General features: G+C 33.2%; 3 protein-coding genes and 1 long non-coding RNA gene across 5 annotated transcripts in view; 2 read left to right on the top strand and 2 right to left on the bottom strand.

The window, feature by feature from the left end:
- LOC107876070 overlaps window positions 1-5918 on the top strand; it is a 37384-nt gene extending 31466 nt beyond the window's left edge. The window contains exon 3 of the long non-coding RNA XR_001675955.2: window positions 5568-5918. This is a non-coding gene — a long non-coding RNA (uncharacterized LOC107876070). The remainder of the gene's footprint in view (window positions 1-5567) is intronic.
- Window positions 5919-8031: 2113 nt separating this feature from the next.
- Window positions 8032-10325, bottom strand: LOC107873964 (ferric reduction oxidase 4-like). Its single transcript, XM_047413713.1, has 2 exons — window positions 8715-10325; window positions 8032-8594 (listed from the first exon to the last, which is right to left on the bottom strand). Exons 1-2 carry the CDS (start codon window positions 9418-9420, stop codon window positions 8455-8457), a joined length of 846 nt encoding a protein of 281 aa, XP_047269669.1. The 5' UTR covers window positions 9421-10325; the 3' UTR covers window positions 8032-8454.
- Window positions 9657-11331, bottom strand: LOC124885175 (probable ferric reduction oxidase 1). The gene is made up of 6 exons (XM_047414504.1): window positions 11298-11331; window positions 11094-11193; window positions 10754-10951; window positions 10415-10649; window positions 10008-10335; window positions 9657-9916 (listed from the first exon to the last, which is right to left on the bottom strand). The coding sequence occupies exons 1-6, from the start codon at window positions 11329-11331 to the stop codon at window positions 9657-9659; spliced, it is 1155 nt and encodes a 384-aa protein (XP_047270460.1).
- Window positions 11332-17860: 6529 nt separating this feature from the next.
- LOC107876069 (transcription initiation factor TFIID subunit 12b-like) overlaps window positions 17861-22974 on the top strand; it is a 23156-nt gene continuing 18042 nt past the window's right edge. The window contains exon 1 of one of the 2 annotated variants that reach the window (XM_047413712.1): window positions 17861-18265. The gene's annotated coding sequence lies outside the window, so the exon portion shown is untranslated. The remainder of the gene's footprint in view (window positions 18266-22974) is intronic. The other variant, XR_001675952.2, reaches the window with a different exon arrangement.

The raw sequence follows: 22974 nt of genomic DNA, 5'->3' as shown, positions 1-22974 counted from the left end.
TTGATTAAGGTCACGACCCTTCCTTTCCCTAGCCTTAGTCAGCCTATACAACCTTTTTTCCCCGTCCTTCTCCTCTAACCCCGCATACTAGCTCTCAAAAGCTGCTGTCTTAGCAGCTGTAACTGCTAACTTAGCCTTCTTCCTTGCTACTTTGTACACCTCCCTATTTACCCGTTTCTCCTCTTTATCCTTACTCTCCATCAACTTCACATATGCCCCTTTCTTAATCTCCACTTTCTTCTTAACTTCTTCATTCCACCATCAGTCCCCCTTATGTCAACCTGCCCGACCCCTCGAAACACCCAACACCTCACTAGACATCTCATTAATGCACCTGGCAGCCTTATCCCATATAACATCCATGTCCCCCCTACATTCCCACGCCCTCATTCCTGCCACCTTCTCCCCGATCTCCAGAGTACTAACTGACGCCAAGCCACCCCACTTAATCCTGGGTCGGCCCTCTCCAGCCCTACTCTTTTTGCTCTTCTTGATAAACAAGTCCATCACCAAAAGCTTGTGCTGCGTCGAAAGATGCTCACTCGAATATATATATATATATATATATATATGCATATACAAAAAAAAATCTCAAAAATGCACATATGGTCGGTTTTTAATTAAAATTTATTTTTATTTTTAAAAATAAAAGAAAAAACAACCACAAGTGGTCGCTTACCACCATCCGTGATCATTTTTTCTATTTCTTTTTAGTAATACAAAAAAGGGAAATCACAACCATAGCGGCAGCGGAAGGAGAAAGCAGCAGTGGATCAAAATTATTGAGAAAGGAAGAGAAAGAGAGAAACAACTAAAAGTTAAATGAGGAGGAAAGAGAAAGAAAATTGAGGTGTTGCCCTAATAGGTGTTTGACTATAAATTTAACTGAAAAAACGACGTACAAAATCGGCATTGTTTGTCGCTCTTTAAAAAAATTATATATTTAATTTAATTTTTTAAAATATAAAAATTATTTATTTATTAGTAAATTAAAAATATCAAACATCGATGGACAGTGTTGTTTTCATAAAATTAATTTTTATTTATTTTTAATAAAAGTGACATTGTCCGTCGCTTTTAGTAAAAAATACAGAAAAATTAAAAATAATTAAAAATTGTGATGGATAGAGTCTCTTTTGTAAAATTAATATTTTAAAAATAAAAAATTATAGCGACATTGTCCGTCGATTTTAATAAAAATAAAATTAAATTTAAAAATCAACGGACAACTCTGCTTTTTAAAAATGAATTATTATTATTTTTAAATAAATAACGACGCTACTCATCTCATTTATCAAAAAAAAAATATAAATTATTTGTTAATTAGTTGGTACTATAATCCGCAAAAAAAGCAACGAATATTAAGACATTGATCGTCGATTTAAATAAAAAATAAATAATTAAATTAAATTTAAAAAATGACTGTGTCTGTTTTAAAACCGACATTGTTAGTCGCTTTTTAAAAGAGACACTATTGATTGCTTTTTAAAAGTGACACTATTGATCGCTTTTTTATGTGTCATTTTTTGGTCTCTTTTTTTAGTAGTGTCCTCAGCCTCCTTCTCAGATTCTTCATGATGTTGTCCTATTTCAATGTTGTGTTGTGAAGGCTATATTTCCTCATCCTTATTGTCATGATTTGTTTTGTCATGTTCACCTTGTACTTGAGTTGCATTGTTCTGCCTTCCACTCCTCATTGAATCTTGTGTTGTTGTCTCTAGTGATTTCAGTGATTCCATAGTTGTGCTTTTTTCCTCCTCAATATTAACAACTTTCACAGATGAACCCTGGGCTTCATTATTTTACTTTTACTATTGGACCCTATATTGGCCTCTTTCTCCTTTTGTTTTGTATGTTCTTGTGTGTTGTACTTCCTGACTTTCCAACTTATCTTCCATTTCATTATCTAAGTTGCCCCCAAAGCTCCATACTTGTTGCCCATTGCTACTTCATGATCAATGTTTTGTACTTTTGGATTCCATTTCATCCATTTTTCCTCTATAATTTTGTCTTTCTCTCCTATACCCACCTTTTCTACTCTGCTCCAAGAACTTATTCTCTACTTTAGATTTACCTTTATCTTCCTGTGCCTTTGTCTCATCTTCTTTATTTTCTGCTTCCAACTTACCTTTTTTTTCATCTTCTTTGTTCTCATTTTCTCTTCCTCGTCATCCTTAGGATATAGCGTTGAATGTAGAATGAAGCATTTTTTCTTATTATGTCCTTGTAACTTAAGTTTTTACAATATTTGAGAACATAGTCATATCTGATATTCACCTATTTTTCTTTGACTTCTCTTGTCTTCATACGCATTCCAACATTTATTCTTTTAGGGAATTCCCCTAACAAATCTACTTCCACTTTGACTCTAGTACAACTTGGCCTTGTTTTATTTTGAGTTGCAAGGTCAACTTGCAAGGGTTTTCCTACTGCTGCTGCCAGGGAGAACACTGCCTCTTTCCCAAAGAAGTTGGGTGGTAGTGCTGAAAATGAGATCCAAGCAATCGCAATAGATGTTTCCTCCTTCGCATCAAACAAAGGATCCCACTTTAACGTACACGTAGGGTATGACTAGTAATTATGTATAATGTAAAACTGAGGTTTGGATAACAAATTCACATAATCATCCAGTCTTGTTGCTAGGCGTGTGCATTGGTCGGTTCGATTTAATTTTATATATTATCGGCTCAGTTTATCGGTTTTCGATTTTTAAATATGTTAAACCAATAAGATATTTTCTCAGTTTTTGATTTATCAATTTTTAGTCCTTAACGGTTCGATTTTCGGTTTAACTGATGAGAAAATACTCATAAAATAAAAATAGTAGTAACTAACGTGAAAAAAAAAATCGAATCTTAGTTGCAACCAAAAATTGTACATGATGTGTTTTAATTTACAAGAATCTTTAAATTTGGACTAAATGTTGTTAGGAAAAATTAAGAGTTTGTACAATTGAAATAATAGATTTGTTAATTTATAGAAATTAAGAGAAATTTATAATAAGTCATATAATATAATGAAGGTTTTTAATGAAGTGCAAAAAGTTCAAAGCGTATATTTTATTGTAAGCACAGATATATATTACCATCAGAAATTTCAAGTGGTTAATTGATTTAATATATTGTAGATGTAGATATATAGACTTTTTAAATCTTCTTAAAATCAAATTTAGTTGATTTAAAATTGTTAAACTAATTAAAAAATATTAATTGCCATATGATGACTTCTAATAAGGAATGGTTGTACCATAAATATATTTAATTAATGTTTTAACTACTTTAAATATTAGAAAAAAATAGTAAAAAAATGATTTTGTCTAAAGCAAAGACTTTTAATGAAGGGCAAAAAGTTCAAATGATATTTCTAAGGCCCTTCACACTTTTAATACGTGTAACGTTTCATTATTTAAAATTAAATGATTTTATCTATTGCAGAGATTTTTAATGAAGTGTAAAAGTTTAAATCACTTTTCAAAGATTCTTAACACTTTAATATAACAATGTAAACATAAACATATATATTAGTGTAAGTATATATATATTTTACCACCAGAAGTTTCAAGAGTTTATGAATCATCACTTTTGCGTTTGTTATGCCCATCAATTTGAACCATATTTGTCGTACGGTTAATTTTTTTCAATATTTAAAATCATTCTTGTTTTTGAAGTCAAATCTTTATAAAATCATTGATTACATGCTTATTAAGTACTTAAACTTTTTAAAATTTTGATAATTCTGAAATTTTTCGTATTCTAATGCTTTTATATTTATTTCTAGATTTTTAAAATCTTAATTGCTTTAGAATTCTGATACTAATGAAAAAAGTATTAGTTGTCATTAATTCTAATGACTTCTAGTAAGAAAAAATTAAATCATAAATATATTTAATTAATTTTCAACTCTTAAATATTAGAAAAAAATTAGAAAAAATAAAGGAAAGCCCGAAGAAAGGAAAAAAAAAAAAAAGGAGGTACAACATCACTTTTTCCGAACTTTGTTATCATATTCTTATGAAAAAAGAGTATAAATATTCTTTATTAGTTCTCCAAGTCAAAGATTTGAAGTTCTAACCGATTAATTAGTGAAGTTAATTTATATTTTTGTAATGATTTTCCATTGCTTAAGTGTTTTTTAACTTTCTAAAATAAAAATACTTGTGTAATATATGTGTAAGTGAAATCATATTTTATTTTGTTAAAATTATGTGATGGCCAAAATTTATTGCTCAATCAATCTAATTTTGTACATATTTATAACAAAATTTGAAATATAAGTTATTTCTTTGTATATAAAACATATGTATATAAGTATCGAATTGTATGAATGTCTTCTGTAAGTTTGTCTTGATGTAACCTCCTTTTCTCCCTTTAACCTTTTTCTATTATTATTCTTTTCCCTTTTTATATTTCCATACACAATTTTTTCTTTTTGAAAAAACATAAAGTTGGATTTTTTTTAATTTTAGCTTTAATTGCCTAATAGTAAAGACAATTCACGAAAATGATATTCTCAAGTTTTAACATAAAACTTAAGAGAATATATCAAAGAAAAAATTTATAAGAATATATTATTAGAATAAGAAGAAGTATTGATACTATTACACAGTAATTATTCAATTCAAATAGAAAACATGGGAAGACAATATAATAGAAACAAATCAATTTATTTTTTTAAAGAAGATTCGGAATCAAAAAAGAACCAACAAAATATTGCAAATTAATTAAAATTTCATTAGATGTTTAAATTTAACAATTTTTTTTAAAATTCTAAAATGTATTTGAAGCCAGCTACTCCCTTTTTTTAAATTTTCATCTTTACCATTTACTTTTAATTGCTACACATAGTGTAAATACGTAATGTTTGGCTGATGATTGTGCAACAATCAAGATAAATTCTTTATGAACTTCAGTTTCCCATCAATTATTGCTTATTAAGAAGTTAGTCAGTGCATATACTTTTGAATCATTAAGTTTAGAAACAACATTTAAAATTATATTATGTCAATATCTAAACAAATTTAATTATATTCTAGAATATATATAGCTGAAAGATAACATGCATGCCTGGTAAAGAAATTAAAATGGATTCATTAAAAACAAATTTAGTAAATATTCAAAAGTGGATTTAATTACCTTAGAAGAAATGCATTCAACGTTATTGCACGATAAGTGAGCTTTAGACCAAAAGCTCAGAATAGTGTCATTTTTCTTTGAAATTTTCAACTCTTCCTGATGAAACTTTAGAAAACCAATAATACTCCAAACTCTATTCAATAAATGAGATCCATAAACCAAACTGACAACCTCACAAGCTTATGATTGGCTAAAGTGTGCGTGCATAATTGCAAATTTAAAACTTAGATTATGGAATTGTATTTATGAACACAGATATTGAAATATTCTCTCTACCTTTTTGAGGTAGTGACAAGGTTAGTGTATGTTCTACTCTTTTCAGACTTCACTTGTGCGATTTTACTGGGTATATTATTGTTGTATTGTTTATAGATATTATTTGTGGAGGTTGCTAAAGATACAACTAACCTTCTGGTATATTTCAATTTGCTGCAGGGTTTCATGAAGTGCACAAAATATACCTGTGTTTGCCAATGCTGCCTCCATGTAGTGTTGAGCGCTCTTTTGTACTTTCATTGCTACAAATTACTGCATTGTTGACAAAATATAAACACAAAAATATTAGTACTCATCATGAAGAACAAAATAAATATTAAACATCAAAGTTGCTAGTAAGTCGAAAATTGCAAACCTTGATCCTTCTAATAAGAACTTTGCAGATTGTATAATCTAGTATTCATGCTTATGCACTATTAGGTGAGATGAGCAAATAAAAATATTACAAATCAGATGATGGACAAACATTACTCATAGAGTTTAATAACAAATCACATGATAGACAAACATTATTCATAGAGTTATGAGTTCGCTTTCTTCAAAGATTCGAAGGTGTTGAGGCAAGAGTCAATTCTAATTTTTTTTATAGATGTGATTTTTATTTAGAAGTTGTATTTCATTGGAACTCAATTTTAACTTTTTTTACTTTCCTTCCTTAGTTATTTATTTCAGGAAAGAAAAATATTTACCCTAATTGTTTATAAGATTTGCTATTAATTAGGTTAGCCTTCAGCTTCCAAGATGAAGCGCACTATATTACGTTCTTTTTCCGAATTTAATTGAAAGTCCTTGTTTATTATGTTCTTTCCATATATTTTAAGAGTAAATATTATAAATATAATTAAATAATATTTTTTTAAAATAGTGAAAAGATGATTTTGTATTGGACTCTTTTTCCAAGTACACAAGGAAAAAAAAATTACCAATAATAATTCTCTATATATTTTTTCTTACCATATATTTTAAGACTCTTTTATTTTAAATATTATAGATTTAATTATTTAATAATTAGACAAAAATAGTGAAAAGACAATTTTGTCTATAGTGGAGTCTTTTAATGAAGGGTAAAAAGTTCGAATCACTTTGGTAAGGACTTCACACTTTTAATATTATATATATATATATATATATATATATATATATATATATATATATATTCTTATTGGGTTATTGGTTTACCCAATAACCTAATAAGAAAAAATCGAACCGAACAAATAACCCAATAAATATTTTTTATAAAACCATTAAAAAACCGTTAATCCAATAACCCAATAACAATAAACCAATAACATTTTTATCGATTCAATTTATCGGTTTTTGCACACCCCTACTTGTTGTTCGAATTAAAATGTATCTATTAGTAAGCAATTCAATATTGACTTCTCCTTTTAATTCAAATTGCTTAGGAACCAATCTTCTCAAATTTTGTGTTTCCGGCCATCCGTAGGAAAATTTTCCTATCACTGAATACTGTAAATCCTCATTAATAATCATCTGATTAATCTCCTCCTCTTCCCATACAATCCTTGGTTCCCCATGTTGATATGCAATTTGTTTCAACGGTAAAGGCTTATGAGCTGGTTGTGTTGGCTTAATAGTATTTGCATAAGTTCCTTTCATTTGCTTCTTCAATTACACGGCTAGTTGCAGCAGCTGACTCAGCCTCCACTAATGGCGGAGGCTGGCCAACGGCCTTCAAGGCCATACTCCGGTGGTCAGTTCTACGGTGGTGTAATAGGGTTTATTGGCGGCGTAAGGTTTTCTCTCAGCTCTGTTTTCCTCTTAATTACTACAATGATAAATAATACTGTATTATTTTGTCGTTACCCCCCAAAGGGAGTTTCCAGTTCTAATAAGATTCCACCATTATTTGGTGGTGAATGCCATGCAGAATGCAGATGCCTTGTAATTTTCTGAAATTACCACCTCCTTCACAATAAGGAAGACAAAGTTTGATACTGTTATCAACTTCCATGATTGTAGCCACAATCCTTTAGTGAGTTTCAACACTTTTAGAAACGATTAGCACACAATCAGGTCTGAGACATCATACATGTAGTAGTAATACATGAATTGGTTACGAGGAAATGTAGGCATTAGTTTAGGTAGGAATTAGTTACTCAAGATTTAGTTATATTCCAACTTCTATCCTACATAAAATAATAGATAGAATCCTTCATAATTTATGCATATATTAGTTATGCGGGTTTCTAAATTGCAAACGAAGCATTATATTAATTTTATATATGAATAAGAATAACTAATTACCTCCTAATCAACTGCTAAACGTGATATTTGAACAATTATTTGTTTCTGTAAATGTTTCGCCTGCATTATATTTTCTGAGTTAGCTTTCTTAGAGTTAAGGAAAACAAGGGATCACAAACAAATTGTAAATCATATATGTAGCAACCAGTTTTTATTGGTTTTGCTTTGTGGGGCAACTGATCGATATAAGGTGTGGGGAGAGAATAAAAGGAAAATAGGTTAGGAAAATGGATAGGGTATGGGTTGGGTATTTTCTAAATGGATCCGATTTTAATTTTAATTTTAACTAACATTGATTAATTTAGATTTGGTGACATGAACCTTTGACAAGAGGCCACGTGGCAAAAATGGTTTTGCAAAACCATGAAACTGGATCGTTAAAAAATAATGGCACGAATAAATTTGTTTTGTGACGTCCGTGGCATAGATGAATCATTTCTAATAGTTTGATGGCATATTTAAGCCTTTTCCCTTAAATCTATAATCATTCCAATGTCTACCGATTGGTTAAGTAAGAGAGAAATTTTATCGTTACAATGCATTGTGAGAAGTTGAAATTCAAATTGATGTTACTGCTAAGCTAGCAATGGGGCAATAAAACATACTATTAATTCAAGAGCAATGAAATTTAGAGTACAAAGAAGCATTGCATTTTCTTCATTTACCCTTGCTATAATATTACTTGTGGAAGGTGCTTCTATAAACTCTGAATAGTTCCAGCTAACTTCTCTGCGGTTCTTGTAACTGTCACTAGTAATCCATGTAAACTCTACATGTATTACCAGCAAAAGCTAATGGATTCAAAATGAAGGTTGGTGGCCTCACAGGATGAACAAATCGTTGCTATTTCTTGCTTCATTCTTCTTGGACCACTAACAAAAACTCCAACGTTCGGTTCTTCACACGCCATAACAATCTCTGCAAAATGAATATCCGTCCTCATTTTAGAAATAAAAATGTTTTAGCAAATTCATCAGGATAATGTCTTTGCACTGCTTAGCTATTTGTAAAAGAGCAAAGAGTTCAAACTTAGCATACTTCTTAGATCAGGCCTTTCACCATAGTGTATTTTTGTTGCTCGATTAAACGTTTGAAAGGGTAGGTTTTCCAGTTCTATATCAGCGTTCTCAAGCCATGAGTCCGGACCTGTAGAAGTCCTCTGTGTTGTCATGCCATTGTTCTGAATCTGCACCATTTCCTTAAAGTACTGTTTCTTATTCCTAACAAAGGCAGCTGATGCAGTTATAGCTATGGACACACATAGAAACAACATACTGAAAGCTGCTCTTTCTGAATATGAATATATCATCTCGGTATTATGGTCAACAGGATATATGTAATATCGGGTTAGAATGCCAATGAGCAGAAGAAACATGATGAAAGAGGATGTGATTATAGCTCCAAGCCAAAGCCAATTGCTCTGGCCTAAAACTGCAGAAACTGGTTTGTCTAATGCATTTGGCTTCAGCCATAGCGTTTTGAGGAACTTCTGGTTGTCTTTTAGAGGTTCTGTCTCTCTTGTTACATATGCTTCGATCTGTAGCTGCAGTTGCGAAATACCATACGTGGCTTCTGAAAGGGGAAGGAGAAGGTCTAGCATGGCGAGATCTGCTGATCTCTTGAAAGCAGCAACAAGGAGAACTTTTGGGATCTTGCAGCTTGTTGAACCAGCAATATAAATCAGCTCTCTGATGATAGATATAAAAGGAGTGATGCCACTGCCTCCGCTCAGCATAACTAGCATATCATGTCTGCAACCAATTTGCCATATCAAATAAGAAAATTTTGAGGTCACACAAGAAAAGAGTCCTTAATTTATAGTTGATACAAAAAGGAGTTGATACCGGGTTGATTTACCGGGTTGTCACTCAACTAATAGTCATTATCTCAGAAAGTCATCATTCTTCTTGATTTCAATTTTCTTCAACTAAAAGTGTCTTTCTGAGATAATAACTATGAGTTGAGTGAGCATTTGAGAAATCAACTCGTTTGATACCTCAAAAATTGGGTTGAAGTCGGTCCATAAGGCCCCTCAAGAGAAACTTGAAAATGGTGTTCTGCTGTAGTTGATGAGAGCTTCTCAATCAGTTTCTGAGACCATTTCCCTTCATTTTTTATGACAATGCTGAGTTTCTCAGCTTCCATGTTACTGTTGGAAGTCACTGTAAATGGATGCCACTGCAGCTTTGATATACTAGGAACATTTATGAAAACTGAACTCGTTGGATTGTACCTTAGTCCTGAAAGCAGAATAACGAAATACATAAGGTGACAGCAACATCTATCGGTGAATTAAATTCCATTGTACCATAGAGCAAGTTAATTAATCACCTGGACATTTAGAGAAGTTTAACTCCACAGCTTGGCAAGGTAAAATACGTGCAGAAACCAAGCACACGCGTTGTTGAGATTGTAAGAACCTCAAATAACGGTCAATCAAGAAGAGGTAAAATCCAGGAAGAAATATGCAGGAGTAGGTAAATCCAACATGGAATACGACGAACACTACGAAGATAATGTAGAGATGATGTGTATAGAAGAAAAGCTCGAACAACTTTCTCCTGATTCGTGAGAAACTTGTAAACCACATAGCTATTCCTGCAAGCAAGGCTACTTCTCCAGCCACATTGGAAACTCCAACTTTGTGCCACTGCAACATCTGCATTTTCGCAAAACAAAATTTTAATAGGTCACCAATGGATTGCTTTATTTTCATACCATGGGAAAAGTTGACATACTTTTGAAAGCTGATGAGTATTAGCCCAGAAGAATATGAAACATAAGCCATGAGCAGTGAAGAGGGCCATGACAGCATGACCCAGCCAAATATGATACTTGACACTTGACTCTGATGTGAGTCCGAAGAGTCGCAAAATGGATGATCCTCGGGTTACTGGAAAGAAGAGAAAGGCTAGACAGATGTTTCCTACAAGGCCTAGTATGAGAGCCAGTCTTTCTAATTTAGCTTGCCATCTGCCAATCATCATTTTCCATAACTTTCGCTTGCCATTGTATCAAAAACAAGATACAGAGTTCAAGATTTCCATAGCATTAACAAAATTTCAGTAAAATCTTACATTTCTACTCCCATCATTGCTGCAGATTGTCTGGTTATTCTCTTGAATAGGCCATGTGTGTAAGATGAAATTGTCCAAATAAGAAGGGCAGCGAACATGAATAAGAAACACAATTCTGTCCATGAAACAATGCCTAGAGGACCTTTTGTGATTGCTGGTCGACTCCATGAGGCGAAACGAGTACCTTTTGAGGTTCCTCTACCATTAAAAAAAAAAACAAAGTGAATAAAGAAAAATGTATTATATAAGACATAAAATCCCAATTCTTATCTACCAAATCATACTCAGAATGAACTACAAATGAAACTTAATCTGCTGTAAGTAGAACAGCACTATCTACCTTTCATCATGTGCATTAGCATACTTGACTAAATGAAGGAAAATACATCCCAAAGTAGCGATGAACAGAACTGGAAATGTGTAGATTAGAATATCTGAACCTGCACATCAAAAACATGAACACTTAAAAGTCCAAAAATGATTGACTAATGTATTAAGTATCAATACATACATAGTTACATAAATAAAAGTTACTCTCTCTAACAATCTGTTTGGATTGTTGTCACATATTGTTCCATAATGTATCCTATTATATTGTATCCTTTTATATTCTTTCTTGTATCGCACTGTATTTTGATGAATACAATTTTGGATGAATTGTAGCGTTTTTTGTTGTTACATAATGTCACACATCAACAATTTGAATGATAAACCACCAAGAAAGCAAGGAATGGGATGGGGTACAACTACTATAAAAAGATAAGGAGAAGGATACATAGAATTATTAATTAATAATTAAAATCAAATGAGCTAAAAAAAAAAAAACGACACGGTCACACCAAATTGGTCGTTGCACAAAATTGGACTTTTCCTCGTTACCTAATGATGAATTTAATGATATGATAAGCTAAATTTATGCAACAATCAAAACTAACATAGTATTTAAACTAAAGAAACAAGACAATACATACAGGTAACAACCGATCCAAACATGTTGTAATAGCTAAAGCTTTTAGATAAAATGACCACACGGTTCAACATGGCATGTAATGGAGTTGACACAGAGCTCCTGGTTTCAAGTTTCACCACCAATCATTATAAATTAAAAAAAAAACGTGGTTTCAAGTTTCACCACCAACCATTTAAAAAAATAAAAGAAACTTCACGTATTTGGCTCATGAAAAAGAATCGAATCTGCAAGTAAAGGGAATGTGACATAACTAAACAAAAAAAAGGGTGGAAGAGTCGGAAAAATGAGACCTTGTCTTCCAAAGTATATGGAATTGAGTTTAGCATAAATATAAGGCTTCCAATGCATATAAAATATGGTTGTGGGCATCATTATCAAAATCATGAAGTATCCCACTAAAATCAACAAAACCAGCAGTTTTATTGCTTGTTGAATATTCCAACTCATTTTTTGAACAAGAGTTCCTTTGACATCCATTCACCTTTTTTGCCTGTGAGAATACTAGTCCTTTGGCTGTAGCAATACTAGGTTTCTATGAACGTACTCGTATTTAAAATGAATAAATTGAACAAGAGTCGGTTGGATAATTATGCTTGCAATTTGGCTTATTGGTTATAGGCTTTTAAATATACTAATTCCTTAACCAATCAATAAGGTAACGGTTGGTTCGATATCGAATAACTATTAACGGACGTTATCGGATGGTGTAACGAATAAGTTTAAGAGACAATGAAATATCGAGTGATTATTGGTAGTTCCTCCGTTTCTTCGCCGACTAAATTGTTTGTATACTATGATTGATCTATTTATTAATCTCTTAGGTTTTTTGAGTTTTGTTCGTGTAGTTATTTAATAGATTAACGCATAAAATCAAATAAGAATTTCCTTCTAGACCTAAAATTTATGTAGAAATATTTTTAACTACTGGATTGACAGAAAAATCAAACTATAATATTATTAGAATTTTTATGTTTTATATCAAACTTTGTGAAGGACACATTTGGGTTGTTTCATTTTTGTTGTAATCTTTTATATTGTCAAGAATAATTTATGTTTTAGTTTAAGAATTAATTTCAGGTTTTCTTTACATTTTAAGGAGTCTAACTCTACTTTATAGTTAAATGTCACAAGAAGCGGCATGTTATTTTCTAAATTAAGAAGTAAATAGAACAACAAATAGAGTTTTATATGTTGGATTGACAAAAGATACTTAAATATCTAGGATAAAAATATAATTATAACAATTCTTAATGGGTTAACGGTTTACTCGATAAGAAAATTGAGTAATTCGTTCCCGCACCAATAAGCCATTAATTATAAAATTTTGATCTATTCTCCAACCATTAATCCGATAATACATTACTAATAAATCAATAAACTAATTTTACGATTGAATTAACGATTACGATTCGATTTTTAACAGCGCTAAACAAGAGTCCACTATTTTCCCCAAACATAGCTGGTTTCTTTGCATATTGACCATTTCTTAAGAGTGTTATAGATTGTCTAAAAAACATAAATATACGATATAAGATTTAGTATTAGAAAAAAGGGGTTTTAATCAAGTTAGCTATTATGGAGACCTATTCGCTTAAATAATGTTTCCTTGATATTTATCGTCAAATCTCTCCTAAACAGCTATCTTCCCTGTAATCGTGGAGACTCACTAGATAAGTACCTCCATATACCAACCCGATGAATATTTCTCTCATAATTATCTGTTCCACATTCGACTTTTTTTTGTTCAGTGTATAATGTTGACCATGATAATTCTATAGAGAATATTTTTAGAACGTCAATTTTTCAATAAATTAGACAAGATTAATACGTTTTTGTTGAATAATAGTTAGAACTTTTAAGCCAAATTTATCTTCTTAATTTAACATCCAATAAATGTATTTGCTGGATGTTTACAAACTAGAAATTTTCAATTTATCAAAGCAAAATTTTAGAAGGAATTTGATGTAGTACTAGGAAAATTAAAGTTGTGTTTAGAAAATGCAGGAGATGAAGATATTCTATTATTTATAAGCCAACAATGGTGAGAGAAAAGAAATATGAAGAGTAAAATGGGAAGTGGATACAGCTAGTCTCCACACAAGTACACACGTATATTCAGAAATTGTACAACAGCCATTGGCCTTTGCTAGGCAAGCCTAGTCGAACTTTGGTTCTATCGAAAGGTTTTTGAATCGCCGACATGTTTTCACTTTTTCTAGCGAGAACTAAACGGAGGCGGAGGTTGACGGTGGAGAAAAGATAAAAGCAGCGCCACCGTAAAAGAGTGATTAGGTAAGTGGAGAGTGGAGAGTGGAGATGGAAGTGAGAGTAATAGGCGCATGTAGTGCAGGGAAGATGGAGTGGACTGACTCTGTAAAGCTGTGTATTTTGGTCACTTTTATAATATACGTGTTTAATAATAATGTTGCCCTGTTGTAAGACTCATAAAATCCTAGTCCATCTCAGTCCTATATAGCATGCCAAAAGAGGTCTCAGACTTAGAAAAAAAATTCAGCTAAGTGTTAAGACTTAGTCTCATTTTTGACCTCGATATTTCAATGGTCTCGTCTCGATCTTTCCGGTCTTAGATTGTTGATTTTTAAAATTGATTCATGATTAGGGTTATCTATAGGTCATCTTGGGTGAGTTTTGAAATTTTCGAATATCGTTTGAGGCATGTTTGGATGACCAAAATAGTGAGCCAACGCGATCAGGACGCGTTGCATTGGCTATCGCGTCATCACCATCGACGCGATGCATCAGTAATCGTGTCAGGTTGATCGACGCGGCGCGGCGCCACTGGGCGCATTTTGTGTACTTAATTACAAATTTATGGGGGCAATTGAGTCATTTTCCCCTTACATTATTCAACCATAACACGAAATTAAGCCTCTCAAAAGGCAAATTCACTCATTATTTCACAAAATCTCTCAAGAACAAAATCATAGGTTTATCAAATTCAAGTCCAAGTCTCTAGAATTCACCATCAATTCTCACAAATTTAAAAAACTAAGGTATGTTAGGTGTTCATCCTTGGGTTCCTCCACTCTTGGAGTTCAAAAATCTTTTTTCCAAAACTTGAATTTTTATTTACATTCTTGAATGGAATTATGTTCAGGTATGTATTGTTGTGTGGGTTTCAAGCCAAAAAGATTATGAGTTTCATGTAAATAAACTAGAATGTGTGTTGATTTATGTAACCCTTATGTTAAATCTTTGATTTGTGATGTTGAATGTGGTGGTCATGATATATATATATATATTGTTCATTCTCATGTACAAGAACTATGCATCCTAGGTGTTTGACAAAATGTCTATTTGAATGAATTATGCTTGGTAACTTATGTGTGATGTTTTTAAAGTTGTGATATGGTTCCATTATCTATGCTATCGAGTCCTGGGGATATTGAATATCCGAAATTAGTTGTTTATCTAATCTCTAGTCGAAATAGAATGATTCTGTAGTATCCCAAACAATAGTATTTGGACAGTTAACAGAATCGGTGTGAATACAGTTAAGCCTAGTATAGTTTAGTGATCAGTTTTAGTGTCGATTCAGTTGGGAGTAGGATTCAACACCGAGCGAACCCATGGATGGGGGGCATTCCTACCAGTATAGGATTTGACCCTTAGTAGCAGTCCCTGAGTTACAGAACTACATAGCCAGAGTAAAGTGAATCATCTTCCTGCCAGACTAGGGGTGACGTAACCATATATATCTCATGAGTCTTCCTGCCAGATTAAGGTTGACCCAGCCAGCGTTAGTAACTCGTGGCACGGTGCTAACACCCTTCCAACCGGGGTTACAGATTGGACCCTAAATCATTCTATAATCGAAGTATATCGGTTAGATAATAACTCCCACGGTCTCAGTTTCAATATTCAGTATTCAGTATTCAATGCATAGCTCAATTCAGTTCTACATGATCATGACTTACAGTTATCAATTATTCAACTATCAGAAATTCAGTACTTTAGTTTCAGTCTAAACTTCAGTTATCAGTATTCAGTTACAAGAACTCAGTACCTTAGTTTGAGTTTAGTTCAGACAAATGATATATGTTTGGTATTATATGTTTAGTACTTTCAGTAGTCCCAGTCTTGCATACACTCTCATCCAGTTACTTCATGATATTTAGTTATTATTACTCATGCACGTGAAGCCCGGCATATTAGCCTAACCTCACCGAACGTACCAGTACATTCAAAGTACTGACACACACTCTCTTTGCGCTATGATGTCTAATATCATAGGTTCGGACGCTCGGATTCCTGACCGTACTTAATCAGATCAGTCGATCAGCCGCAGCTGCAGTAGTGAGTCCTCATCCATCCAGGACGTGATACTTGTTTAGTCATTGCATTACTTTTAGTATTTCAGTTATTTTCAAACAGTAGTTAGAGTTAGTTGAGGCATGTCCCATCAACTCATTTATTTCAGATGTTTAGAGGCTTTCAGACACTTTCAGTTAACAGTTATTCCACAGATGTACTCAGTATTTGTTTTTTTAGTATTATGGACCTTATGGCGTTTTCAGCTTCATTTCCATATATGTTTCATGATTATTATTCAGTGTTCACAGCAGGTACCAATCATGGGTTAGCTTGTGGTCCTTCGGGGTCATGAGCACCGTATGACGTCCAAGGTATACTCTCAGGGCGTTACATGTGTGTTTTCACAAAGAGGAGAAAGTATCATTGAATGGTACCATTTAAATAGCTTTAGGTACAATTTATTAATGTAGTGTTGGTCCTTGGTGTTATTGACTTATATAATAAGAGAATATATAAATATGTGTGTGTATGCAGACCAATATTTGTACAGCTTCTTTAGAGTTGTTGTAGTTGTTGCTGTTGTATAAAATGATGAAACAAGTTTTTGATTTGTTCATGATATGCTGTGCTATTTGATTTGAGTAACATATGAATGCAACTCCAACCTATAACTTAAAAAAGGAAAAAAATTATCAAGAGGCATGTGATTCCCCATTTTCCAGTACAATTTTCAATATAATTTTCATAGAAATAATTATTAAACTAGATAAGGTAAGGGTTATTTTTTGTAAACACACAATCTATTCTTAAAAACAATATCATGCATATTATTTTTAGTATCACAAATCAAACAACTACTAAAAAGTAATACCAAATAACTAAGTAATTTAAGCATAACTTATCCCAGCATAACTTGTTTCCCAACAAAACGAACCCGAAGTGTATTAAATGGTAATTAATGTAATTTGACTACAGATTAAAAGTAACTTTTTGAGTTTAGATAATTGAACCACTTTTGACAATATAATATATTGTGATTATATTTTGTAATGTACTATTAGTAGTCACACCTTTTGTAGTTTTTCCCTTTTTTCATATACGTTCTTTTGCCTTTATTGCTATTAATTATTATTTTTTTTAATTGTCCTCTCGTTGTTTTAGAAAAAAGAAATTGAAAGATAAATTTAAGCAAGTTTTTCAACAATAAAATATATTTGAGATTAAATTCGAAAAGAAGCTAAATTTATGACGAAATTTTAAAAATATAACTAACATTTAGGCAATAAATGAAGCTTCATAACCAAAGATGGCCTAATCACATGTCGTAACAACAATTTAGTAGTTAAATGTACAAATTAAAATTATATTTATAATTAAAATTCACCTTGAAATTTATACGTGAGCCCTGAAATTTATTTTTTTCACAAATATAATTTTTTAGAGATTTTATATATAAACCTTGAAATTTGTTTTGTATACAAATACAAATACAACTATATATATATATATATATATATATATATGAGTTCTGAAATTAAACAGTCTTTCAAAAATTAAAGATCTATATATAAACTCCAAAATATATAAAAATATCAATACAAAAGAAAATGCATATTTAGGAGCAAATAGTAATTACTCCATCCGTTCATTTTTAGTTGTTCATTTTTCTCTTGACACAAGAATTAAGTATTAAATGACAGAGAAAATTTTATCATATTAACTTTTAAAAGTAATAAATTTAATGATTTGAAAATATATTAAATAATGAATTATATTTAATATTAAAAGTAAAATTAATAAAAATAAATAAATTATGTATTAGGTTTATAAATTGAACCAGTATTGTTCGACTTCTCAAAACTAAAAAAATAAGTAAGTAAAGAGGCACAAAGGAAGCATTCCAAACATTTATTAATGTTTTTTAATCCACGTAATTTTTCCTGAATTTTTTTATTTTAATTTGCATGAATGAGGATGCATGCTCCATTAAGGAAGGGCAAAAGTTTTGCCATTCTGGGGCTCTCCGTCGGGTCGTTTTGTTGTCAACTTCTTCAAACCTCGGAATCACCATCCGTTCTAATACCGAGAAATTATGCATGTTAACAACACCAGCAAATTCAGCGGCAGCCAGAATTTGATACAAATGCCAATGTATCAACAAAGACAGCAACAACAACAGAGACACCATCTGTAGCAAGCAGGGACATCATCTGCAGCAAGCAGGGCTTTATAGGCAGATGAATTTTGCTGGCGAATTAGGAATTCAGGTAAATTTGAAGCTTCTTTAGCAGTTTGGTAGTAGTGAAAAGAAAACTGAGGGAAAGGTGACTTTTGTATACTTTGTGCATCAAAATTTTTAATTGATTGTAAAAATATTTTTTTTAAAATTGATTCCAATTTATTTAGTAACCACTAAGGAGAATGAAATGTTTTGGAGATTAAGGAGAATGAAATGTTTTGGAGATTAACAAGGTAAAGGAACAACCTGTGAAACTAAATCTTGTATCTTTCTCTTCCCAAGAAATTGATTGCTTGCTTCAGTACGTTGTCTTGAACTACTTCAGTGAGTTGTTGTTTCATATCGAGTAGCACCTGGTTTTGATTCAGTCAAACTCAGAGAATTGTGACCTCCAGGGCAACCATTGTTGGAGAAGACGGGTCCTGATGCAAAATCTGTCAAGGTTGTTGCTGTTTTTGTGATGCTGGTGCATCTGAGAATGAGGATGACCCAGTTGTTGTTGCTTCTGCGTAGTTTGAGATAACTCTTCTGGGATCAAGCTCATTGTTTTATTACGCAAGTATTGAAGTGAAACTAATTGTTTCCGCATAAGCGTTTGGTGTTGCCTTTCTTATATAAGACGGTAATAGGGAAATTTTGTCAAGAAATTGTAGGCATTTACTTCAACCGCCGAGTTTGTGGCTATGTAGTTTGAATCATAACAGTTTTCCCATTTTGGATCACCCAAGGTAATAGGGATTCACAGGTGATGTCCTTCTATAGAAAACTACAACACTAAAGTGAGCAGAATGGAACAAATTACCACAGTAAAATAGAAAAGGCAATATGGACTACCGCTAAGACATTAAATTCAAGAACATTACAAGTAATCTGCCCAAAAGGAGAAAACAAAATTAAAATGTCTACTTACTTTCACTTCAGTACTCGTAGGATTCCTCAGGAGGTGTGATACAATACTAAGTGTGTATCAAGAGATTCAAGCCAACACAAGAGCAACAAGCTGATCAACAAGGTGCTAGTGAATCGAAATAGGCCACTCACGGCTTCACTAGACTTTAGATTTAGTTTTGAGCAAGAAAAGAGATGAACACAAGAACAACAATGCTAGTGAATTGAAAGAGCCCCACACGGCTTCACTAGACTTCAAAAACCAACAACCATACAATGTTAACAAAAGAGATGGATAGATAGTTTGACATACAATATTCAAGAATCTAAGAACCCTAACCACATGTAGGGACCCTAAGATTAATGAATGTTAACACCAAACTCTTACGTTGACAAAAGAGGGACTTTACCTTCCTAATCACCAACGTATCAAGTCAACGATGCAATACAAGTGATATCCATACTTGGGCAACCCTAGTTACGGATTGGTGGCTTTTTCAAGCCCTACAACTAAGGGGTGGTATACTCCTCGCACTAGAGAGAGAGTTTGTCTTCCATCAATAAACAACTAAGTCCTAAAACTCTATCTTGTTCTATTTATATTACATTACAAAAGAAGACAAATGACTACACTACCCTTAATGAGAGGGGTGGCCATGGAGTGCATTTTGGGCAAAGTGAAGTGACCAAAATGCCCTTAATGAAGATGGCCAAAAAACTGTGAGCTATTAAGTTTCCAAAACCGTGAATCCACAAGTCTCCAATGCTCCAAGCAATCTTCCACTCACAACCTTGATGAATGATATGCTCAACGGTAGGCTCAAAATGGGTCTTCCTTGCATATTCTTGTGCCCTCGGGGTGACCAAGTCTTGAGCCTTTAAGTGATGGTCTCCAATCATGTCTTCAAAAATTAGGGTGGTCATTTGACTTGTATCATCCTCCCCTTCTTGAAAAGGATTCGACCTCGAATCCAAACCTTGCAAGAACGAAGAAAAGACAAACAAGAACCACATCCTCATGACATGCGGGTTAGAGTTAGTACAATAAACAATATCAACATGCCATGGAGATACACACTTGAGATATAGCCACACATCCTTGACTTTAATCACGAGGGGCTTAGCAAAAATATTACAAAGGGGTGGTGCCCTAATTGAAAGTAAAGTCCAAGCAACACATATAGCAATATCACTCAAACAAGTGGATCGACCAACAACTATTCGTCCTTCACTACCTAAGAAGTTACCGGGGTCAAATGGAAGACTTAACCAAGGACTTAGGTCTCGGCCACTCTCATTCTACCCTAGGGTGCCATCCTCAAGGTTAAGGAAGCCCTCTTTATCACCATTGGAAATATCATGCACAAAAAGAGGGTTGAGAAAGGTATCACAAGCCAACTTCAAATAAAGGGTTCTCTTGCATGCACTTACTACTAGTTTCAAAATCTCCACTAGGAATATGCCTAACATAAGAAATACTTCAAGAAGAAGTAGATGGAATTTCTAAGCATACATCACCTTCTCTTTCAAATGAGCAATCCTCACTTAGACACAAACCACCATGGGTAGCCAAGAGATCACAAGAAAAACCATCTTTACCAAGGCAATCACAATTCGGGTTTCCTAAACAATCAAGCACATCAAGGTCTTTTCCACCCGATTGATCTTTGTCCACATTCTCACTAGTTGTCGGCAACTTATATACAAACGTAGACTCACCTTGTTTTTCACAAGGGTCAACTAGTGTGTGAATACTCTCGCCACTTGGTAATGGAACCTTAGTCAAGTTATAAGTGCTAGCACTAGATGGACACAAATCATTCTCACGCGGAGAATCAATTTCATCATCTAAAGGATCAACTAGTGCTTGCGTACCTACAACATGAGTTTGGTCCTCATGCGACCTAACAATACCAAGAGTATCACAAAAAGGAGACTCAAAACACCTCTACCGTAGGCAAAGTCGCAACTACACCCACTTGGCTCCTACTAGCCACAACACAGCATTCTAAGTCTATAGGAGTGTAGGGCATAGCGTTTTTACCTCGTAGCTCACATGAGCTATGGACTTCCTCTTGAAGTGTGTTCGGGCAGCCCACTTGCACCCTTTGACCTACCATACGATCTAACCTTTCATTTACCATAGCTAGGTCTTGGGACATCATGTCAAGGTAGGCCAAAATGACATTGGTGGCATTGTTGTCTATGGGTTGAGAGGTTGAAGCCGCGGGTTCCCTTGCAATTGTTCCTAAAATGGAAACAGAAAAGAACAAGACTACAAAGAAAAACACAATTTAGTTCGAAACAACCTCACCACACTCCCACACACTTGATCATCTCACACTTGGATTCACAAGTGTTGCAAGTCGGCTTGTAGTTCATGATGAGTCAAGGGTTGAGTTTACTCCTTGGTCAGAATGGATTCTTTGTTTGAAGACTCAAGTAAAGTAATGTCCTAACTTGAACCAAGAAGTACTACGATTTTAAAAATGACAAAAGCACAAAAGAAACGTAGACACGAACAATGGATTCAAAGGACTAATTGACACTCTAGTAGGAGTTTACTAGTTTGTTAATTAGTACTAGGATCAATTAAACGAAGCAAAGGATCAACAAATAAGAAACCAAGAAATCTAAAATTTGAGCTTAAATATGTTGCGTGAACAGTAAAACGTGATGACGTGGCATCACATAATGGTTGCGGTTTTAGACAAGTTATTTTCCAATTTGGAAGTCTTGGTCAATTTTCAATTTGGAGAATTGGGGAATTTGTTTAAGGAGGGAAATTCAAACAAGTCTTGGAGCCTTCTTCAACTTCAAGTTTCAAGACTTGACTTTCTTGTACACCCTTAAAACATGGTCCCTTGTATCATGGAAAGTTGTTGAATAGTGGTTGTTAAAGTCTTTGGTGGTTGAAAAGTCTTGCAAGACTAACAAATTCTTACACCTTTTCCTTCACCTTTTTGGATCAAATAAGCACTTTATTTTTAACAAGGTATGAAGGTTGTGAAGAACATCAAGAACTATAACAACATTCACTAAGAACAACAACAACAATCTCAAGAACAACCAACAATTTCCACACGGCTCCTCCCAAATCCACAACAACAATATCTTCAACACTTGGCCAAGACAACTACAACTTCAACAAAGATGTTCTTAGGCCACCAATTAACAACAATATCACGTGGTCAAGCTTACAACAATAACAATTTGAAGACTACACCACCAAAATAGTCCACCACAACAATGTTCAACAAGAAGCGGCCAAGTCTTATATTCACAACAACACCAACACTTCAAGCTCAAACTTAGATTTAGACTCAATGTGTTAGTGAAGAACAAAACTAACACTTAGAGACAACAAATACAAGTAAAATCTTGACCAATACATAACAAGAACACAATTTTCGGCCAAGAACACAAAATGGACAGATTGCTCTTTTTACTGGAATTTTCAGTTTTCAACAATTATTTTTTTTTTTTGAATTTTTCAAGAAAGCTAGCCCAAGATTGATCTTATGGGAACAAAATCAAGCCATGCTTTGATACCAAATGATACAATACTAAGTGTGTATCAAGAGATTCAAGCCAAAACAAGAGCAACAAGCTGAACAACAAGGTGCTAGTGAATCGAAATAGGCCACTCACGGCTTCACTAGACTTTAGATTTAGTTTTGAGCAAGAAAAGAGATGAACACAAGAACAACAATGCTAGTGAATCGAAAGAGCCCCACACGGCTTCACTAGACTTCAAAAACCAACAACAATACAATGTTAACAAAAGAGATGGATAGATAGTTTGACATACAATATTCAAGAATCTAAGAACCCTAACCACATGTAAGG

The sequence above is a fragment of the Capsicum annuum genome, chromosome 6 (assembly GCF_002878395.1).
Source record: "Capsicum annuum cultivar UCD-10X-F1 chromosome 6, UCD10Xv1.1, whole genome shotgun sequence".
In the NCBI taxonomy this organism is placed as follows: Eukaryota; Viridiplantae; Streptophyta; class Magnoliopsida; order Solanales; family Solanaceae; genus Capsicum; species Capsicum annuum.
Note: the sequence above shows the minus strand (reverse complement) of the source record. Positions and strands in the feature narration are given on the sequence as shown.